Here is a 19,678-nt window from a genome sequence, read left to right as displayed (position 1 = left end):
AGACAAGGGGAAGTGCCCCTCTGAGTCTCAGTTTCCTTACCTGCACAATGTGGCTGACAATACTTGTTCTTCTCTCACGGGGTCGAGGTGAACTTTGAAATCCTGTGAAAGTGATCCGAACAGTGGAGCAGTCGGTACATGGGAAAGTCGTCGCTGTTGTGGCGTTCTGCACAACTGCTGAAACTCAGATAGTTCCCTGAGGATGGGGTGGGGTGCAGCTCCCATCAGGCCATGGGATATGTGGATAATCATCCGTCTGCATTTCTCCTTCCTCTGCTGCCCCTGGGAGGAAGCTGGACAGGCCTGGGCCCATGCTGCCTGGATGAGGCAGATGCCAGCGCTGGGTCTCTGGGAGTACCAACCCGCTCCGGGGAACTTACTTTACACAATACCAGTGGCAGCAGAGGTTGTTGGGGAGATGAGATTTGGACCCTTCGGCTGGGAAGCACTGATGGCGTTCCCTGAGCCTCAAGTACACAGGGGCTGTTACTCTCAAGGGGACCCCAGGGGAGCTGCTCAAGACTAAGGAAGGAGCGGGGGTGTGAGGAGTCTTTCACTAAATATCACGGAAAGCCTCAGCCTCAGTGCTCTTAGTTTGCATTTGGAGAAAGGAGGCTCGTAAAGGAAAGGGAAGGGAATCCAATCTGTCAATAGCAGAGCCGCTGACCACAGGTGTGCAGGTGTTAAGACGGGCACTGAACTAGGTGGCAGGAGTCTCAGGGTCGAGATCTGGATCTTATATTAACTGTGAGTGGCTCTGGACTCTCTTCCCCTCTCTGGCGCTTAGTTTCCTGGCCTGCAAAACTCCTATTAGGCTGGCATCTCGAAGTATCCTTCCAGCTCGGACACTGTCATTCTAGTAGAGGAGTGACGGCACCCTAGGACGGGGTGCTGAAAATGTGAAAGGGAAAGTGTCGGGGTTTGTAGTCCACTGAACTTCTCTGGAGGTCTCCCCGCCTAAGGATGCTTCCGTTGCCACGGCAACCAGCCAGGCAGCTTCGTCTCCCGGCGTCCCGCTGAGGAAGCTGGGAAGAACCCTGACCTTACCAAGATGGCGGCGGCCACAGGGCAAGGGGCGGGGTTGAGCGCCGTCGGCCTGTCCGGACGTTTCCTCTCTTTCCGCTTTTTCATGCTAAAGGGGACCTTCCGTCAATACTTGTTCTCCTTCCTCGTTCTGGGAACCCCGGGAGGCAGGGAGGGAAGGGTTGCCTGTAGGGACCCAGGCAAATACCCAGTGCGGGAAGACGGGACTTCCGCGTTCCCCCGGAAGTGACGCGACAGTCGCGGCCGCCGACAGGTGGAACGGCAGGTGGGTTCAGGTGCCAGCCTGGCCCGGACCCGGCTGTGGTACTGACGCTTCCGGTGAGCGACAGAGGCCAGCTCCCAAGGGCCTGGAGACCCGTGGGGCGGGCTCTGGAATCTGAGGCCCCGCCCTGGCCTGGAGTCCCCCCGGTACCTAGTAAGAATCACCTACCCACCCCCCACCCCGGGGACTACCCCAATCGTCCGGAGGGGAGTGGGAGGGCCCGGCTCTCCCAGATCGCCGGGGTTGGGGTTGGGGTTGGCATTTAGGCACTGGTTCCCTAAGCTCTAAGCTCTTTTCTTTCCCGGATCCAGTTCCCCATTCCCCTGCGGAGCTGGGCAGTTAGCCAGCCCACTGAAACTCTCGGAACCATGTTTGCAGACTTGGATTATGACGTCGAGGAGGATAAACTGTGAGTATGTTGTTACCCCAAGTCCCACTAGTGCAGGAGCCCCAGGTCTCTCAGGTGCCTGGACTTACCAGTTCCACAGACCCTGGCTTGTCAGCAGATTAGATCTCGTACTGTAGCAGAAATGAATCCTGCCCTTCCAGGAGCTCACCATCTGTAGGGGGCTGTGGACACATTGATGGATAAATACAGTTCAGGGCCATAAGGGTGCTAATGGAGAGTGACCTGGCTACGAGGAGAACCGAGGAGGCCAAGCAGTGCCTTTTCTAGGGTGTTCAGGGAAGGCTTCCTAGAGGAGGTGACAGTTGAGCCACATTTTGAAGGATGAACAGGAATATCATAAACATACTTTCCTCCCCAGCGTAGATGATCAGTGGGGCAGAGTTTCAAAAATTAAGTTAGTTTCCTTAATAGAATATATACTCCCGCAGAGCAAGGAGTGGGTCCAATGCCTTTCTGTGTCCTCAGCACTTAGTATGGTGCTCAGCATCAATAGGTTGTTAGCAAATGTTTATCAAGTGAATAAGAGAATAAATGAGAATATTTACCACAAAGCATAAATAAGTGCTAATGTATAGTGAAAACTGAGAGGTAATTGAGTACAGCAATTGACAGATGGGTGATGGATAGCTTAACAGGAGAAGGCTTCCTGGAGGAGGTGGCTGTTATGTTCCATATGTGCCTGAGAAGGTGACAAGGATAGAGTCTGACTCAAATCTTAGAGAGAGAATGAAGGAAAGGGAAGGGGGACCTATTTTTACGGAGTGCCTGCTCTGAGCTGGGGTGGTGTTAAGTGCCTTCCATGTACTTTCTTCCAAGAACTTTGATAAAGTGGCCATTTTTTATCCATACCATTTTATGGATGAGGAAACTGAGATGCAGAGTGGGTGACTTACTTACCCAAGTCCCACAGCTGATAAATGGCTGAATTGGGATTTGATCCCCCATCAGCATGGCTCTAAGAGCTCTGTGACGTTCCAGCACAAAATGCTATCTTTTTGGCCAAGTGAGAAAGAGAAAAGGCTGTGCAGCACTTGGAGGCTCTTGGGGGTTTTAGAAGGCCTGTCTGTCCCCATCCCCTCCAGTCATCCTTTCTCCAGGGGACTCAGCTGCACATGCTTCTCTCTCCAGCGGAATCCCTACTGTACCTGGGAAGGTGACCTTGCAGAAGGATGCTCAGAACCTGATTGGGATCAGCATTGGAGGAGGAGCCCAGTACTGTCCCTGCCTGTATATTGTCCAGGTATTGAGTACTTTGGAGGTGGAAGGGAGGTGCTGGAGGGGGCGAGCCACCTCCCTACTTGGGCGTGACAAAGGTTCATTTCTCCCCTCTGCACAGCCGACTCCTCGTTCTCTTCAGAGGGGCTTCCCCGAACACCCACTGTCAGTAGGTCCGCCCTTGTTTTCCTCTATCATTTCAGTCTGTTCTTTTCCTTCTCAGCACTTATCACCATCTGTACTCATGGATTTGCTCATTAGTTCTGTATCTAACTTCTTTTCCAGACTCTTTGCACTATGAGGTCAGGATCCCAGTTTGCTTTTTCACTGCAGTCAGCACCTTGTACAATGCCTGGCAAATAGCGGACCTTCAATAAAAATGTCATCGGTGAATCAATAAAATCATCAGCCTTTGGTACTAACACAAGTGAAGCATAATGGAAAGACTAAGACTATGAAATAACAATGGCCTGAGTCCAAGTGCAAGCTTCCCTGCTTATTAACTAGTTACTTAAGCTCCCTGGGCCTCAGTTTCCTCACCTGGAAAATGGGGATATAAAATGTGTAGATCTGGGCATCTTTGGGTTGTTGTGAAGATTAAACAAAATGACATCACGCAACGTCCGGCCCTTAAGCAGCACTCCCTCGATAGCAGCTGCGATTATTTTTACGACAGTTCACTCTCCCAGATGCTCTGCCAGCGATACTGAACAATTCTGTGGTCCTTATAAGAAGGGCTGCCCTGGTGATGTTCTGTCAGCTGTGACGCAGGAATGGGGACAGGCCTCGTTTATTATGTGGCTGGTCAGAGTCAGTGATCTTTCTGTAGCCTTGGAAGGAAGCTTGCCCCCCTCAGACATAAACTTGACCTGGATTCCAGCTATGTTTTAACCTTCTCAGCTATGTAGCCATTGGTGGCAGATGGGAAACTGCAGTTTCTCTGAGGATCTTGCGAAAGAGTCACTTCTAAGGCCTAGAAGATGGAGATTCCCTGCATCTGGTCTTGCCTGCTTAGGGTGTGGCCTCTACAAGCGCTTTGCCCTCCTCTGGCCCAGGAGGTGTTAGGGAGGCCTCCCCCAGGCCTGGCCTCCTTGCCATCTCCCCCTCACCACCTGTGGGGGGCCAGGTTTGTTCTTTTTTTTTTTTTTTAAATTATTTATTTATTTTGGCTGCACTGGATCTTAGTTGCGGCATGCGGAACCTAGTACCCCCGACCAGGGATTGAACCCAGGCCCCCTGCCTTGGGAGCACGGAGTCTTACCCACTGGACCACCAGGGAAGTCCCAGGTTTGTTCTTAATATGAACTGTGATTATAAAATAATAGAATTGATTTTTCTCAAAAGTCAATTTTATTTTTAATCAAAGGCTGTCTGACTTGCTTTGAACAAGTCAAGAGTACTAAAAGGCTAGTGTCAAATAAGCAATCCCCTCTGCTCGAGCCTTCTCACCGCCCTTCCCCCACCCCAATCCCAGAAGCAACACCGCTTCCCACCCTTTTAGCTGTTGATTCAGGTATGAGGTCCCATTTTCCTCAGTAAGATGCTTAGCCTGTTAGTTTTTGTTCTATGTCAGCTTCTCTCAGTCTAGGAGCTAAAAATTTAGCTTTCTTCCAAGACCTATCTATCTATCTTCCCAACATAGATATCGTGTCAATTTTGGTTAAATCAGTATCAGTACAACAGATATTATCTTCGGGAAATATTTTCTGAGGGCCTGGCCAGGCTCTTTCGTAGCCACTAGAGATAAGAAAGCAAGAAAACAGAGACCCCGCCCTCAGAGAGCTCGGAGCATAGTAACTGCTGTTTTTTTGTCTTTCTTTTTAAATGGTATCGTGTTTGCATATGACCTCTGCACGTCCTCCCGTATAGTTTATTATTATTTTTAAAATTTATTTATTTACTTATTTATTTTTGGCTCTGTTCGGTCTTCGCTGCTGCACACGGGCTTTCTCTAGTTGCGGCGAGCGGGGGCTACTCTTCCTTGTGGTGCACGGGCCTCTCACTGCGGTGGTTTCTCTTGTTGCGGAGCACGGGCTCTAGGCGCGCCAGCTTCAGCAGTTGTGGCACGTGGGCTCAGTAGTTGTGGCACACGGGCTTAGTTGCTCTGAAGCATGTGGGATCTTCCCAGACCAGGGCTCGAACCCGTGTGCCCTGCATTGGCAGGGGGATTCTTAACCGCTGCGCCACGAGGGAAGCCCTCGTGTGGTTTTATAGGTGAGCAGACCCAGGCTCCTGGCCCAGGTCCCTAGCCGGCTAAGTGGTAGAGGCCAAGTTAGAAAGCAGATCTGACAGGCTCCAAAGCATCCATGTGCTCTCCTGCTGTACCAGATGGCACTGCCTGAAGACTCTAGAAATGCTGGTCCCTGCCCGCCCCCCCGCCCCCCCCCACCTTAATCCCTGCAGCTGCTTTGGGGGGCCCAGAGGCTTCATTGCAGATTGTCTGCCAAAACCCACAACGGTCTGGGAAATGTCCGCTGCTGAAGCTCCAGCAGGATGTGGGCAGGGAGGCCAGTGGCCGGCGCTGGGGTGGTGGCGTTCCGTGTCCTCCGTGTTCCCTAGAGAAGGGGTCATGGAGGGTTGTGTCGGTGGGGAGGGAGCCTGGAGTTGAGTCTGTCCCCCTACTTTCTGCCTTGCCTTCCACCCACCTATGGATGTTTCCAGAGGTCTGTTTCCTGGCCTGCCGGCAGTTTCCAGCAAAGACTAGTTCTCTTTCATCAACCCCCTCTGCAGGCCCTTGGATCCCCGCTGTTCCATCTTCCAGAAATGGCTGTATATCTTTTATTGTCGTGATCTCCTTTACCATTCTTTTTCAAATAATTATGATGTTTTTATTGTGATTCTGGAAGGTAGCAGAAAGAAACGTTTGTCTTAATTATTTCATTTTTTTCTTATAATATTAACGTATATGAAACATCATGAAATATTCTTTCTACGTGCTTTGCATAGAAAACTTGGAAACTAAAGATAAGGTACAGGGGAGACAGCTAATAATTTTGGCGTCTCTCCTGGCGGTTTTTGCCTGGTGTGACTTTTGTATTCTTGGGTCCGTCTCCGCATACACTTGTGTAGCCTGCTCGCCCCTCGCCCCGAGCGTCCCCCATACATCTGTCCTTTAACAGACACATTCAGCCAGTGAGTGCAGACCCTGTGTTAGGGGTCATCTTGGGAGAAGGGGCTCACATGCGTGGCGGGGCCCTTGCTCCTTGGAGACAGAGATGAAGTGCAGGGACTGATAAGTGGTGCCTTGGGGCTCTGAGTCAGCTCAGTGCAGTGTTGTTGGAAAAAAATCTCAAGAAATGGCTTGGGAGGAGCAAACACTCCTGTGGTCGTGTAAGGTTTTGTGTATTTGATACCAGAAGAGGAAAGTCTCATCAGTCGCATTTACCTCCAGTTCCCCCTTCCCCTCCCCCAAGAATGTGGGTCACTCGTTTCTGGCTGTTAGGGTGCTGTCTCCCCTTGCCCTTCTCCAGCACCACTTAAGGGATAGAGGGCAGAGACCAGGACGGAGCTGGGTGCTGGTTGGGGTGGAGGGAATGACTGTCCCCCACCAGGTTTCTTCCCAGTTTTCCTTTTCTCCCCCACCCTCCCCCCCTTATGCACCCACAGGTGTTTGACAACACCCCAGCCGCGCTGGACGGCACCGTGGCAGCTGGCGATGAGATCACCGGGGTCAATGGCAGGTCAATCAAAGGAAAAACTAAGGTGGAGGTGGCCAAGATGATTCAGGAGGTGAAGGTAAGGGCTGCTACGGGACCTCCAGCCTGCCAGAGGGCCTGGAAGGGGGGACTGGCCCTTTCACAGCTCCCTCCTCGGTGCATCAGGGTCTGGGTCACATCCCGGCTCCGTGTTCATTCAGTAGATACTATTTATGATCCAGGACTTGTGCTGGGCCTTGGTGAGAGAGTGGGCACCAGGACTGAAAGGTCCCCGTCCTCGAGCTCCAAGGGGAGCTGTCAGACAGAACCACTCCTCAGGGCGGGCCAGTGCGTCCCCAGTCAGGGCTGGAGCCGAAGCTGGAAGTCTGAGGTGAAGCTACCTGGGTCAGTAGACATCCAGTAAATGTCCACTGGGCCATGCTGGGCCCAGGAAGTTGTAAGAGGGAAAGAGGGACCCCTCCGTACTACCCCCGTCCCTGTAAGAACTTTCAGTCCCCTGGGCCCTGGGGCAGCTCCTGGTCCAGCAGATGGTCTCCTGTTCTGCACTCTGCCTGTTCCCGGCTTCCCCCTCCCTGCCCCCGCTGCTCCAGGCCAAGGCCTTTCCCGCAGGGCCCCTCCCTCCCTGAATGGCAGGGAGCATTCTGGCCAGTCCTGGAAGCATGCAGCCCTTTTGCCATTTCCTAGGGATTTTTGCTGCTAGTAGCTCTTGGGAAACCAAGACAGTGAAGGAGGTGCAAGGCCACAGGATGACCTAAGAGTCTGAGAGTCGAGCGTCCCAGCTGTGTGATGAGCTCCCTCACCCCGTCCATCCAAACCTCTCCTCACCTCCCATCCGTCCTCCGTGTCCTCTGTACCGTGTTTCATCCTGGCACAGAAGTGGGGTGCATGTGCCCCCTCTGGATCCCCTCCCTCATCCCCCCATCCCTACTCAGCAGAACCCTCCTCGTCCTCCCAGGCCTGTGTCGCGCCAGCCCCTCACGTTGCCCACGAGAACAGGTGCTTTCGGTGTGTGAGCACAGCCTTGCCATTGCGCAGGGACTCCCCAGCTCCCACGTCTGGGTGCCACGCAGAGATACGGCCCCTACTTTACTGGTGCCCAGAGTGGGGGGGAGGATTTGCTCGTGGTCGCACAGCTGGACCAGAGCCCAGGTCTGACTGCCGCCGCGGCGCTCCTTCCTTTCCCCACAGCTGCTCTCCACGCGCCGTGCTGCAGCCCGAGAGCCTTTTGCATCTACCCCGATTCACTGCTTGGGGTCCTTAGGAGGCAATCTTGAAATCCTGTTTTGCATTTGAATGGATTCTGTCCCAAGTTCAGAGGTCTTAGGATTTGGAGAACGAGAGAGAGTGACCTGGGTGGCCTCACGTGGTCAGGGGAGGCTTCTCGGGAGGAGCGCCACCTCTCTTCCAGTCACTAGACTGCAATTCATGTAATTTCCCGGAATTGCACTGGCCTCCCTTGCTGGCCTCAGGCCCTTGGGGGCTGGGGCTGCCCCTGCACCTGCTTCCTCCATCCCAGCACCAGGCACAGAGAGTGTGCTGGGACAGTTTGTGGAGCGAGTGGAGGGAGGATGGGGATGGTTTAGAGCGCGGGAGAAGATCCTCTGTGTGTCAGGACAAATGATGTCGCAGAGCTTTGGAGTGTGGCCGTGGCATGGGGGTGGCGGGGGCACAGGACATCAGAGATCGCCAGGCTGCGAGCTCAGTGTCAACAGGGACCTGGTCTGCCCCTGTCCCTGCTGATTCTCCAGGGCCTGGCGGGTGGTGAGAGAAGGAGGGACCTTTTTCCAGGGCTCAGGATTTTTTCATGACCACAAACTCCAGTGAAAACAGGCCTCTCCCGGGAAGGGGCTTGGGGTCCGGGGGACTCCGTCACCACTCTGCTCGTCCTGCTTTTCCAGGGGGAGGTGACTCTCCACTACAACAAGCTACAGGCGGACCCCAAGCAGGGCATGTCCCTGGACATCGGTAAGCCGAGCTGCGGCGGTGGCGTCCAGGGGCCCCATAAGGCCCCGTGCTGCCTCCTTACGGCCATGCATCAGTACTCACATGGATGTGGTCTCTGACTCTTCTGACCGAGCCGATCCAAAGGGCCTGGGAGGACCCAGGGGTGCTCCCCCTGCAGCTGGTCCCAGGAACCTGTCCCTGGTTTCTCCCTGCCCTGTGTTTTACCCACCTTCCCCCAGCCACCTCCTCTAGGACCTTGCTGCCCTAGGGTTGTCCTTTGTAGTGCAGCCCTCCAGCTCACCAGGCCCAGTCCCTCACCCTTCTGAAAGGGAGGGCAGCCCAGCCCTGGCCTGGTACCTCATGCCCACCTGCATACCCCTCCTCAGCCCTGGCCCCTTCTACACACCTGCTCCCAGAAAGGCTCAGGGTCTGAACTGGACCTCAGCTTTGGGACAGAAGCCAGCCCTTCTGCCCATAGCATGCCGTGGGACATGTCGCCTCCTGCTAGGGGGTCTGGGCCTTGGTTCTGTGGAAGCTGCAAGGCTCAAGAGCTGGACAGAAGCTTCAGGGTCCTCTGGGCCAGACACTTCATTCCAGATCAAGGCCCGAGATCCAGAGAGATGCTGTGTCCCCTGGGTGAAGGCACACCCAGATCTCCTGGCTCCGGGATCCAGCACCCTTTTCCTACACCCTTGGGCCACAGCCTCCTCCTGGTTTTTAAGGAAAGAGGCTAAGGGCCGATCAAGTCTGTCCTGGAGGTTCTTCCTCTAAAACCCTCTGGTCCCATCCTAGTCCCCTTCCAGGGACCGAGTATGTGACCACATGTGCAGCAACCGAGTCTGGAGCCTGATGCCAGTTGTCACTGATGGTGCCTCTGCTCCCGGAAGTGGAGGAGAGACGGAGGAGAGGTTCTCCGCGGTCGGCCTGTCAGCTGGTATCAAGCCTGGGCAGCTCTGGGCTCTCAGTGGTAGCCAGTAGCCACTTTGAGTGCCAGGCCCTTGGTTAAGCGCTTTACATATTTACCCTTCCAGGCTCCCAGCGCCTCCCTCAGGTAGAGAGTGAACAGGGCGGGGGCCCAGAACCCCTCACTGGGACCCTCCCTACTTCACAGTCACCCACACGCCAAACCCCGGTTCAGCCCCTTCTGCCCCTAGTGTCGCTCTGAGTCGCGATGGGGCGGGGATGGCCTGGGGGCCCAGACTCTACCTCACTGAGTCCCTTTCTCACCTGGTCCCAGTGTTGAAGAAGGTGAAGCATCGGCTGGTTGAGAACATGAGTTCGGGGACCGCAGATGCTCTGGGCCTGAGCCGGGCCATCCTGTGCAATGGTAAGTCCCCTCCTTCCACCCCCTGACCGTCGGTCCCGGGGACTCAGGCCCAGGCCTCAGGGGCAGGGGCACCATGGCTGCCCACCAGGCTGCATCCTTGGAGGCCTCTCCCGCTCCCAGAGCATTCACAGTAGTCAGCGTAGGCATCTTACAGCCAGTGTCTTCCATTCCCCAGCAAGGATTCACAGGCCCAGGTCACAGATGAGACAAATTCATGGTGGGGAGGTGCCTCCCTCCAGCTCCCCAAGCTGGTGCCTTCGGCACTGCCCCCAGCTGCTCTCACGCAGCCAAGGCCTCCCCCCCACCGCCCCACGCCAGCCCATTTCCACCCTGTGCCCTCTTGTCACCCCAGCATGCACTGCGCTGCTCCCACACTGCCCGCTCTGCCCCGCCTCTCTCCAGGAGGTGGCGCTGCTGCCCGCATCCCAGGGCTGGAGGTGGCTGCCCGCCTAGGGCTGGGGGAAAACCGCGTACACGCACATTCATGCCCACGCATGTGCGCGCGCGCACACACACACACACACACACACACACACACACACGCTCTCTCCCCAGGGGGCCAGTGAAGCACTCGGTCCTGCTCCTGCTGTCACCAGCCTGAGTTTATAAATAGCAGCAGCTCTGCTGTGTACGTGTGGGGACAGATATAAATACCTACGTACATTGTAGGCTCAGCTGGGCACACTGGGCTTTATTGGCTGGGATGCAGGGGAGGGGGGGTCTGAGCTTGTTCCAAATGGGGTACAAAAGTGGCGGCTGCTATTTCCAGTTTCTTGGTGTCTATAAATCCCTGTTACTGTAGTTACCATGCGTTGGGATGAAATTAGAACTGGTTGTTGTGTTTTTCCCCCCAGACCTTGCAATTTCCCCAGCCTTAAATAGGGTTTCTAAAATTGAAGCTGTCATGATGTCCCATGACCTAGCTAAAAACAACAGCATGGCGCTTACGTGGCTCCTTCCCTGCCAGGCTGGCCAGGGGCCAAGGCTCTGGGGAGCCAGGGCCTAGAGGCCAGCCCAGTGGCCGAAGCCTCCTGAAGACCTCCGAGGCGCTCCCTTCCAGCCCCCAGAGCCCGGGCCTTCCTCCCTGACAGCCCAACACACAGCCGCCTTCTCTGCCCAGAGAAAGGCCCAGGCCCGGCTTCTGCTACTCCCCTTCTCTCCTGCCACTCTGAAAACCCTGGCCCAGGTCAGCACAGGAGCCTGGGGGGCAGAGGGCACCCCAGCCTGCATAGCCCTCGCTGTGTGCCTTTAGGCAAGTTGCTTTACCTCTCTGTCCCTCGATTTTCTCTATAAGATGAGCAAAGTAGTCTCTGCCTCCAAGGCTCATGTGGAAGAAGGACTGAGCTGCGGGGAGGGCACTCAGTAAGGCCAGGCCCCGTCTAGGAGGTGCCGGGCAAGGAAGCCACCGACGTGGGCCCTGCCCTGCATTTGCTGCTAGTGCCCCCGGTGGGGAGTTGGGGGTGGACCTCAGCCCTGTGGGAGTGGAGGACGTTGCCACTCGCTGCTGGTGGGAGTCCCACCCACCCCGATCTGGAATGCGGCCCCCTCCCTGGCAATCCACTTGCTCTCGTTTTGAGCCCTTGAGGTGAGGCAACTGCCCCTGCCCCTCAGCTTACAGCCCTTACTGTCCCTGCCCGTCGTGGCCTGGCCACTGTCGCTGCTGGACTATAAGCCTTGAGGGCACAACTCAGATTTCATTCACCACAGTCATTCCTGGGCCTAACGGGGTCCGGCGCACAGCGGGTGCTCAGTAAACTACCTGTGAAGCCAGCGAAGATGATCACCAGGGCCCGCTCCCGTGCAAGGTCCTCCTCAAAGCCCTCGCTGAGTTTCTCTCCCCTCCCCGATTGCTCTCGCCTCTGAGCCGGCCGGTGGTGGGGGGGCTGCCTTGGAGCCTACCTTAGAGTTGTTGTCGAGGCGGCCCGTCTCTGCTGCTTGTCTCTGACTGCCTTGCTCCTCGGCCATCAGCAGGGAGTTGTTACGAGTCCCAGGGCCTTGACTGCCAGCCATGGGCCTGCCTCCTGCCGGCCGTGGGGAGCCACCCGCGGGCTTGGCCTTGGGAACGGCCCAACTGGTTTTCACTCCTGATTTCCGGAAGTACCGGCATCCTCTTCACCTTTCTGCCCCTTCGCTGTGTCCCAGCCTGCTGGGGTGGCGCTTATCTCAGGAGCATCCTGAGGGCTGCCCTGCCTACCTCCACTTGTCTGGGTGTGCCAGGCTCTCTGCAAAACACCAGTGAGCCCAGCTGACCCTGAGGTGCCAAGTCCCCTCCCTGGGACCACGTCCTGTGCTGCTCCTCTGGGGGCGACCTTGCCCCTCCCAAGCCTGGCTCAGGTGACCTGTGGGTCTCTCCCCTGACCCTGTGGCTCTCTGATCCCCACAGATGGGCTTGTCAAGAGGCTTGAGGAGCTGGAGCGGACCGCCGAGCTGTATAAAGGTGGGCAGGCGCACCCTCTGGCTGGCAGCCCCATGGTGGGTGGGGTATCCCAGTCTGGAAAGTGCCTGGCACTGGCTCTGCCCTGGGGTGGAGCTCTGGAGCCCTGCTCTAAAGATGATGGCAGTGGGGGCAGAGTGCGAGCCTATGCAATTCTAGGACCGTGGCCATTAAATATACTTAAGGAAAAAAAATCTTAAGACATACTTCTTTTTTTTAAAATAAATTTATTTTTGGCTTTGTGGGGTCTTCGTTGCTGCTCGCAGGCTTTCTCTAGTTGCAGCGAGCGGGGGCTACTCTTTGTTGCGGTGCGCGGGCTTGTCACCGTGGCTTCTCTTGTTGTGGAGCACAGGCTTTAGGCTTGCGGGCTTCAGTAGTTGTAGCACACGGGCTCAGTAGTTGTGGCTCGCGGGCTCTAGAGCACAGGCTCAGTAGTTGTGGCACACGGGCTCAGTTGCTCGGTGGCTTGTGGGATCTTCCCAGACCAGGGCTTGAACCCGTGTACCCTGCATTGGCAGGCAGATTCTTAACCACTGCGCCACCAGGGAAGCCCAAGACATACTTTTTCTGATTGTAAAAATAATACATGCCCATAAAAATCAAATAATGGCACATGTAAACCTAGCGAGAAGAGTCTGAAACCCAGGAATAGTGAGGGCCTCGGGGTGGGGTGGGCGTTTGGAGGCCGTGTCCTCGGCCATTGTGGTCCCCACCATGTGCCCCCAGCCCCCTCGGTTGGGTCTCTCCCACAGGGATGACAGAACACACCAAGAACCTCCTACGGGCCTTTTATGAGCTGTCGCAGACGCACCGGGGTAAGGATGCCCCACACCTGCTGCGTGACCCTGGAAAAACCCTTGTTACCCTCTGGGCTCAGCGCCTCCCCTACATCCATACAGGGAGGGTGCGGCCAAGCTCCTCCCTGGGGCCCTTCTCGTGCCCACGCTCAGGCAGACACCGCAGCATCTGACCTCGGGCCAGGTTTGGGCTGGGCACTGTCTAGATGCTGGGGTGTAGCAATAATGGGGCCAGCGGGGAGCAGTAGACCAGCTAGTCTTTTTTTTTTTTGGCCGCACCACACGGCTTGTGGGATCTTAGTTCCCCGGCCAGGGATTGAACCTGGGCCCCCTGCAGTGGAAGCGCAGAGTCCCAGCCACTGGACCGCTAGGGAAGTCCCCTAGACCAGCTTGTCTTCTGTGGGGCACAGTTACTCCTCCGGGCCCTGTCCCGTCTATCTGTACTGCCGCTTACTATGTGCGAGGCCCTTCCTTATTCGTGATCTCGTTTCCTACAAGTTTGTTATTAGTTGGGCAGGGCAGCTACAGTTAACCCCGTTTTGCAGTTGGGAAAACAAAGCCCAGATAGAAAAAGTGGTCACGCAGCTCCTTAGGGGCAGAGTTGACCTAAGGCCCAGATTCCCAGACTAGTACTCTGCCCCCAGACAACTTCACCTCCTTCAACCTTGACCTAGCCTTCTCCATGGTCTGGTCGCTGTGGGGAATGAGGGCCAGCTCCCTTGGATGTAGACCCGGCTTCCTCAAGGTGTAGACTCAGGTGTCTACACCAGAGTCTACATTCCCTGGGGATGTAGGTCCAACTCTCTTAGGGGTATAGATTCACCTTTCTTGAGGTGTAGACCCATCTCCCTTGGGACATAGACCTCGGGCAGACCTCGGCCTCCAGCCTGCCACACCCCCCGCCTTGCTTCTCCCCAACAAATCCCTGGCTTCTCCGTTAAGGGGTCAAGTAGGGGCAGCCTTCAGGACAAACTTGTCACGCAGCCTTTGGGGACGTGTTCTCCGTGATTGGGGTGCGGGAGCCCCAGCCAGCTGCGAGCGAGGCTTTCGTGAAGTTCGCCGACGCCCACCGCAGCATTGAGAAGTTTGGCATCCGGCTGCTGAAGACCATCAAGCCGGTAGGTCCCGTGGAGCGTGTGTGTGTCAGCACGTGATGGGGGAGGGGGCGGTGTGGCGAGCGGAAGGGGTCCTGGTCTGGACTTGGAGCACCGGGGGGCCGGCTCTGGCTTGGTGTCCTACACAGCTGACCATGCGTGAGGCACTCCTCCTCCGCGGCCTCAGCATCGACCTCCAGGCTCTTTTCTGGCCCTGGCTCCTCCGGAGTTACAGCTTGCCCGTGACCTGGTCTGTCTTCTCGTCCTTGAAACGGACAAGGCTGTCCAGGAGCCTTTGGCTCTGACATCTGAGTCCACTAGAAGCATTGACACATCAGTGCCATTCCTTGCCACCCTGGCCAGCCTGACCCCTCTGCCCATGGGGGCTTAAGCGTCCGCCCCATCCTCCCCTTCCAGATGCTGACGGACCTGAACACGTACCTCAACAAAGCCATCCCAGACACTCGCCTCACCATCAAGAAGTACCTGGACGTGAAGTTTGAGTACCTGGTAAGTGGTCTCCAGCTTCTGCTGGGGTGTGGGCCTGGCCTGCTGGGGTCAGAGCCCACCTGAAGATTTGCCTCTCCTCGGTCAGCTACACGGTGGTTAGCAGGGCAGGGCCAGAGTCTCGGTCACATCTGATTGAGGAGGTGGGACCAGGGGCCTAGGAGGTGCTGGGGAATCAGGCAGCAGCCTAGGCCCTGCTTCAGCTGTCCAGAGGGGCCCCTGGGAGCCTGGGGTGGGTAGAGCCCTCACTCTGGAGCACTCTGACCCCATGGGAATCCTTTTGGTCACTTTTAACAATGGATTAGACTAGGTCAGTGGTTATAAAGTGGGTACCAAGGGATGTTAATGAGTTTTATGTTCAAATAATAATTCTGTGGTGAAAGGAGATGAGGAGAAATACTCCATCAAAGAGGCGAAGGTCCTTTGCTTGAGGACTTGTCAGAGCTTTTGGTAGACCCATACGTACCATGGGTCTTCAGGGGCCTTCCCAAGCTCTTTGGACCATGGAGCCTTTTTTCCCAGAGCATCTCTTGGGACTTGAGTGTGGTAAATGCTGGGCTGTCTCTCAGGCCCTTTCCACCCTCCTAGATGAGTGCCCTGGCTGTCCTGAGCCTCCTGAGCGAAGGCCGGTCTGACTGAGGGGCCAGCCTCTGCCTGACACGTCTCAGCTCATCCCAGCTGGGGGTGCACAGGGCCCACGAGGCCTGGCACACCAGCTCCTCTGGGTGGCTGAGGGGTACAGCGTGGCATGGGAGGAAGGGGACGTCAGGGTGGGCACCCAGGTGGTGCAGCCCCTCCGACAACCTGGCTTCACCTGTCCCACAGTCGTACTGCTTGAAGGTGAAGGAGATGGATGACGAGGAATACAGCTGCATTGTGAGTGCCACGGGGTGAGGGAGCGTGGCTGTGGTATTGGAAAGGCTCGGGGTGCACAAATCTTCCCCTGCCTACCTCACAGAGCCCCAAGAACGGGCTGGGTCTGCCAGGGATAGCAGGTGGGCCAGGCCAACCCAGGAGAGGCCTGGGGGTTTGGCCAGGCTCTTGTTTCTGGAGGTTTGGGGTGATTCCCCCACCCCTGGCCCCTCTGGGCCTTGGAGTGCTGGCCAGCTTGCTGTGGGACACTCCCAGTGCCTGCTCCCAGACCAGCTGTCCCCCAGACTTTGTGGGGCTCTTGCAGGGAAAAACTGACTTTCCTCACTCCTGAGAGGTGGTGTTTTACTTCTTTTAAATTTTTTTTTATAGATTTTTAAAATTTTTAAATTTTTTTTTATGTATTAATTTTTGGCCACGTTGGGTCTTCGTTGTTACGCGTGGGCTTTCTCTAGCTGCAGCGAGCGAGGCTACTCTTCACTGCTTCTCATGACAGTGGTTTCTCTTGTTGCAGAGCACGGGCTCTAGGCGCATGGGCTTCAGTAGTTGTGGCTCGCGGGCTCAGTAGTTGTGGCTCGTGGGCTCTAGAGCGCAGGCTCAGTAGTTGTGGCTCACGGGCTTAGTTGCTCCACGGCATGTGGGATCCTCCTGGACCAGGGCTCAAACCCGTGTCCCTTGCATTGGCCAGTGGATTCTTAACCACTGCGCCTTCAGGGAAGCCCGTTTTTAATATTTTTGGTATCAGGGTCCATCTAGGACTAAATATTCATTTATTTAATATGGCAAGGGTTTGGGTTTTAGGTTGTTTTTTTCCACAAAGCTATCACTAAGCGCTTCTAGCAGTCCTGGCGCCTCAGAAATGGTAGCTTTGAAGAGTGCCGTGCTGTGCAGGGGTGTGAACCCGAGGGTCGGCTCTGCAGCCTCCCTGCACCCACCCCCCTCTGCCCCAGAGCAGGCTCCCCACCCCGCCCAGGGTCCCTGATGTGCTTCCCCTGCCCCAGGCTCTAGGGGAGCCCCTGTACCGCGTGAGCACAGGCAACTACGAGTACCGCCTGATCCTGCGCTGTCGCCAGGAGGCCCGCGCTCGCTTCTCCCAGATGCGCAAGGACGTGCTGGAGAAGATGGAGCTGCTGGACCAGAAACATGGTGAGGGCTGTGGGCTGTGGGCAGGCGCCCGGCCCGCGGGCCACACCCTGCCTCGGGCAACCCCTACACCATCCTCTCCCCATTTCACAGCTGGGAAAACTGTGGCCCAGAGAGGTATAGTACTTACCTGAGCTCCCAGGGCCAGCGCATGGCAGAGCTCTGAGTCAGACCCAAGATGGGAGCTTCCTGGAGCCTGGCCTGGGTGGGACTGGCCGTGCCCCATGGGCTCCTTGGGGTGTAGTCCACCATCCCACCACCCTGGCAGGCCTCCTCCACTGCCTGACTGGGAGCTGGGAGGCGGCCTGGCTTCTGTGCAGGGCTGGGCAGCCCTGGCCTTGCCCCGTCCCGGGGCACGAGGGGTCAGTGAGGTGCATGATGGGATGCCCAGGAGGGCAGGGAGGGTCTTCTCCACGCGCAGGCAGCCCCGGCCCACTGGCGCCCGTCTGCCCGCCCTCCTGCCCCAGTCCAGGACATCGTGTTCCAGCTGCAACGCTTCGTGTCCACCATGTCCAAGTACTACAACGACTGCTACTCAGTGCTGCGTGACGCCGACGTCTTCCCCATCGAGGTGGACCTGGCCCACACCACGCTGGCCTACGGCTTCAGCCAGGATGAGTTCACTGACGGCGAGGACGAGGGGGAGGAAGACGAGGAGGACACGGCAGCCGGGGAGCCATCCAGGGATGCGCGAGGGGCTGCCGGGCCCCTGGACAAGGGCGGAAGCTGGTGTGACTCCTGAGTGCCCCCTTGGGTGCGGATCTGGGGGGTAGGGCGAGTGGGAGGACAGCAGCATGGGAGTGGGGGCAGGGCTGCCGCACAACAGGGTGGCGCATGAAGGCCTGCTGGCTTGGGGCGCCTGCCTCCCTGCTCCTCTGTCCCAGCACAGCGAACCCTGGCGCCCGCCCAGGAAAGGCACCGGGCCGTGGCCTGGGACCTGGACACTGGCCCCTCCACCTTCCCTCCCCACCTCCCCAGCCAGCTGGAGAGCTTGGTCTCTGGACCTGCCTTAGGAAGGAGAAAGAGGGCAGAAAGGAAGAGGGGCTGGAGGTGGCGGGGAGTCCAGGAGCCGTTCCTTGTGGGCACCTCCACTGGTCCCCCGGAGACCTGCCGGGAGGGGGCGCGGGTGGACCGCCGAGCTTGGGACCAGGGTTTCACGTGCACCCTCACCTTGCCCTAGGCTGGCCCCACCCCAGTCCACACTCACCTCGGCGGCCTTGATTTGTTTTATTCCCTCGCTCAGCCACTTCCCTGGGGAGGGGCTGGGCGCTGGGCCTGTACTGAATAAACACAAACCCAGATGGAGCTGGGCTCTTTGCAGTGGCCTCAGACCCCTCTCTCCCCTCGACGTCCCCCTCTTCTGCCCCCTGATCACCAAGGCAGGGCAACAAGGTTTACTGACATTCCCTTTATAGCACTGACTCCTCACAGCAGTTCTGTGGATTAGCACTACTGTCCCCATTTACAGATGGGAAACTGAGGCTCAGAAGAGGCTTGCCCAGGGCCACATGGTGTACAGGGACAGAGTGGGATCTGGACTCGGATCCATCAAATTCAGAAGACTCCACTTTTCCCCATGCCTCCCAGGCTTTCTGTTCTGTGGAGCCTCTTACATCCTCCCTTGTCTTTGATCCTTCAGTGCTTCTGGCCATGAACTCAACCTTTATCTGGGGAAGGGCAGGGCAGATACTGGGTCAGGAGGACCCAAGGCCCCAAACTGGGGAGAGTGTTAAGGGTGCCCCAGCCATTCCAGGTCGCCTGTTCTGCCAGGGCCAAGGGGAGAAGCCCAGTGGGCGGTACCACGCTAGTATCCCAGGTGTCCGGCTTCACCTGGACAGTCCCAGTGCACACCTGTGGTCCTAGTGTAACTATTAATAGCGGCCCTTTTCACTCTCAAAGTGTCCCTGTTTGGACAATGAAATACGTGCTCGTCCTGAGAATGGGAGGGGTGCAAGAGGGTGTGAGAGGTGGGCAGGGTCCACAATGGCCGGGGCGGGGGGTCCCGGGCAGTGACCTGAATGGGATCCTCAGGCAGGACTGGGAGTGTGGAGAGAGGGATGGGCTGTCACCACGTAGATCCCCTAGAACTGTCAGACTATACCACCTCCCTGAAGGGGCAGCCAGTGTGGAGGCCAAGGGCACAGACTGCATCCGACAGCCTAGGTTCCAGTCATAGCTTCTGTGACCCTGAGCTACCTCCTCAGTTCCTGTGCCTCAGTTTCCCTATCTGAGTGTGGCTAATGAGGGTACCTACCTTCTTGGGTCCTGACTGAGGATTAGATGAGTTAACATTTGTGAAGGGCTTAGCACGGTGCCTGGCACAGTCAGTGCTCTGTGAGGATTTGTTAAAATAAGATGTAGTCACTGTTGTAGTGGCTCAGGGGAAAGCACAGACACGGTGTAAGTTGGCCGGGCATCTGCAGGGGCTCCCCACACCTTCCTGGGGCATGGATGGAAAATGAGACTAGTGGGGAGGGGGTCACCAGTGGAATGGGCTCCCCTGAGGAGTACGGATGAATGGAGTCAGGGCCTGCGGTGGGAAGGCTGCTTCCTCCACTGGGCCCCAGGTCACCAAGCTGGTGATTTGGAGGGAGGGAGGCAAGGAAAGGGGTGTCTAGTTTGTGGGAAGAGAATGAATACTTAAACAGATCCCTAAACCTTCCTAGCCAGGGTGAGACCTGGAGCTCCCTGCACTTGACTCAAAGTGCCATTGAGGAGCTATCCCTGGGACTCCACTGGCGGGCGGGGGAGCAGATGCCAGGGTCCGCAGTGGCGTCCGTAGGGACACGTGTCCAGAGCAAGGGTCCCAGGACACCCGAGTTTATCCCCTAGAGAGAGGAGACCCAGAGCCGGGCTGGAAGAGGGTCCCTCTTAGGAAGGTGAGGGGGCAGGGCAGGTGCCGTTTCCCCCTCCGCCACCCCCCTGCTGTCCACAGGATGGAGTCAAAGAGTCAGGCACTCTCCACCTCCAGTGTGC

The 19,678-nt window shown here is 56.9% G+C and overlaps 1 protein-coding gene across 4 annotated transcripts; it reads left to right on the top strand.

Annotated features, from left to right (window-relative positions):
- Nucleotides 1–1,117: 1,117 nt before the first annotated feature.
- On the top strand, nt 1,118–18,025 carry PICK1 (protein interacting with PRKCA 1). Of its 4 annotated transcripts, none has more exons than XM_032646150.1 (13): nt 1,120–1,309; nt 1,618–1,715; nt 2,844–2,955; nt 6,537–6,665; nt 8,485–8,551; nt 9,768–9,857; nt 12,241–12,294; nt 13,044–13,106; nt 14,073–14,206; nt 14,600–14,692; nt 15,515–15,565; nt 16,561–16,705; nt 17,170–18,022. In XM_032646150.1, the coding sequence occupies exons 2-13, from the start codon at nt 1,675–1,677 to the stop codon at nt 17,442–17,444; spliced, it is 1,254 nt and encodes a 417-aa protein (XP_032502041.1). In that variant the 5' UTR covers nt 1,120–1,309; nt 1,618–1,674; the 3' UTR covers nt 17,445–18,022. The 4 variants fall into 4 exon arrangements, with proteins under 4 accessions (XP_032502042.1, XP_032502041.1, XP_032502040.1 ...); XM_032646149.1 differs by having other exon boundaries at nt 1,120–1,362; XM_032646152.1 differs by lacking the exon at nt 1,120–1,309 and adding an exon at nt 1,400–1,459 and having other exon boundaries at nt 17,170–18,025.
- The last annotated feature ends 1,653 nt before the right edge of the window (nt 18,026–19,678 follow it).

The sequence above is a fragment of the Phocoena sinus genome, chromosome 10 (assembly GCF_008692025.1).
Source record: "Phocoena sinus isolate mPhoSin1 chromosome 10, mPhoSin1.pri, whole genome shotgun sequence".
NCBI classification, from domain to species: domain Eukaryota; kingdom Metazoa; phylum Chordata; class Mammalia; order Artiodactyla; family Phocoenidae; genus Phocoena; species Phocoena sinus.
Note: the sequence above shows the minus strand (reverse complement) of the source record. Positions and strands in the feature narration are given on the sequence as shown.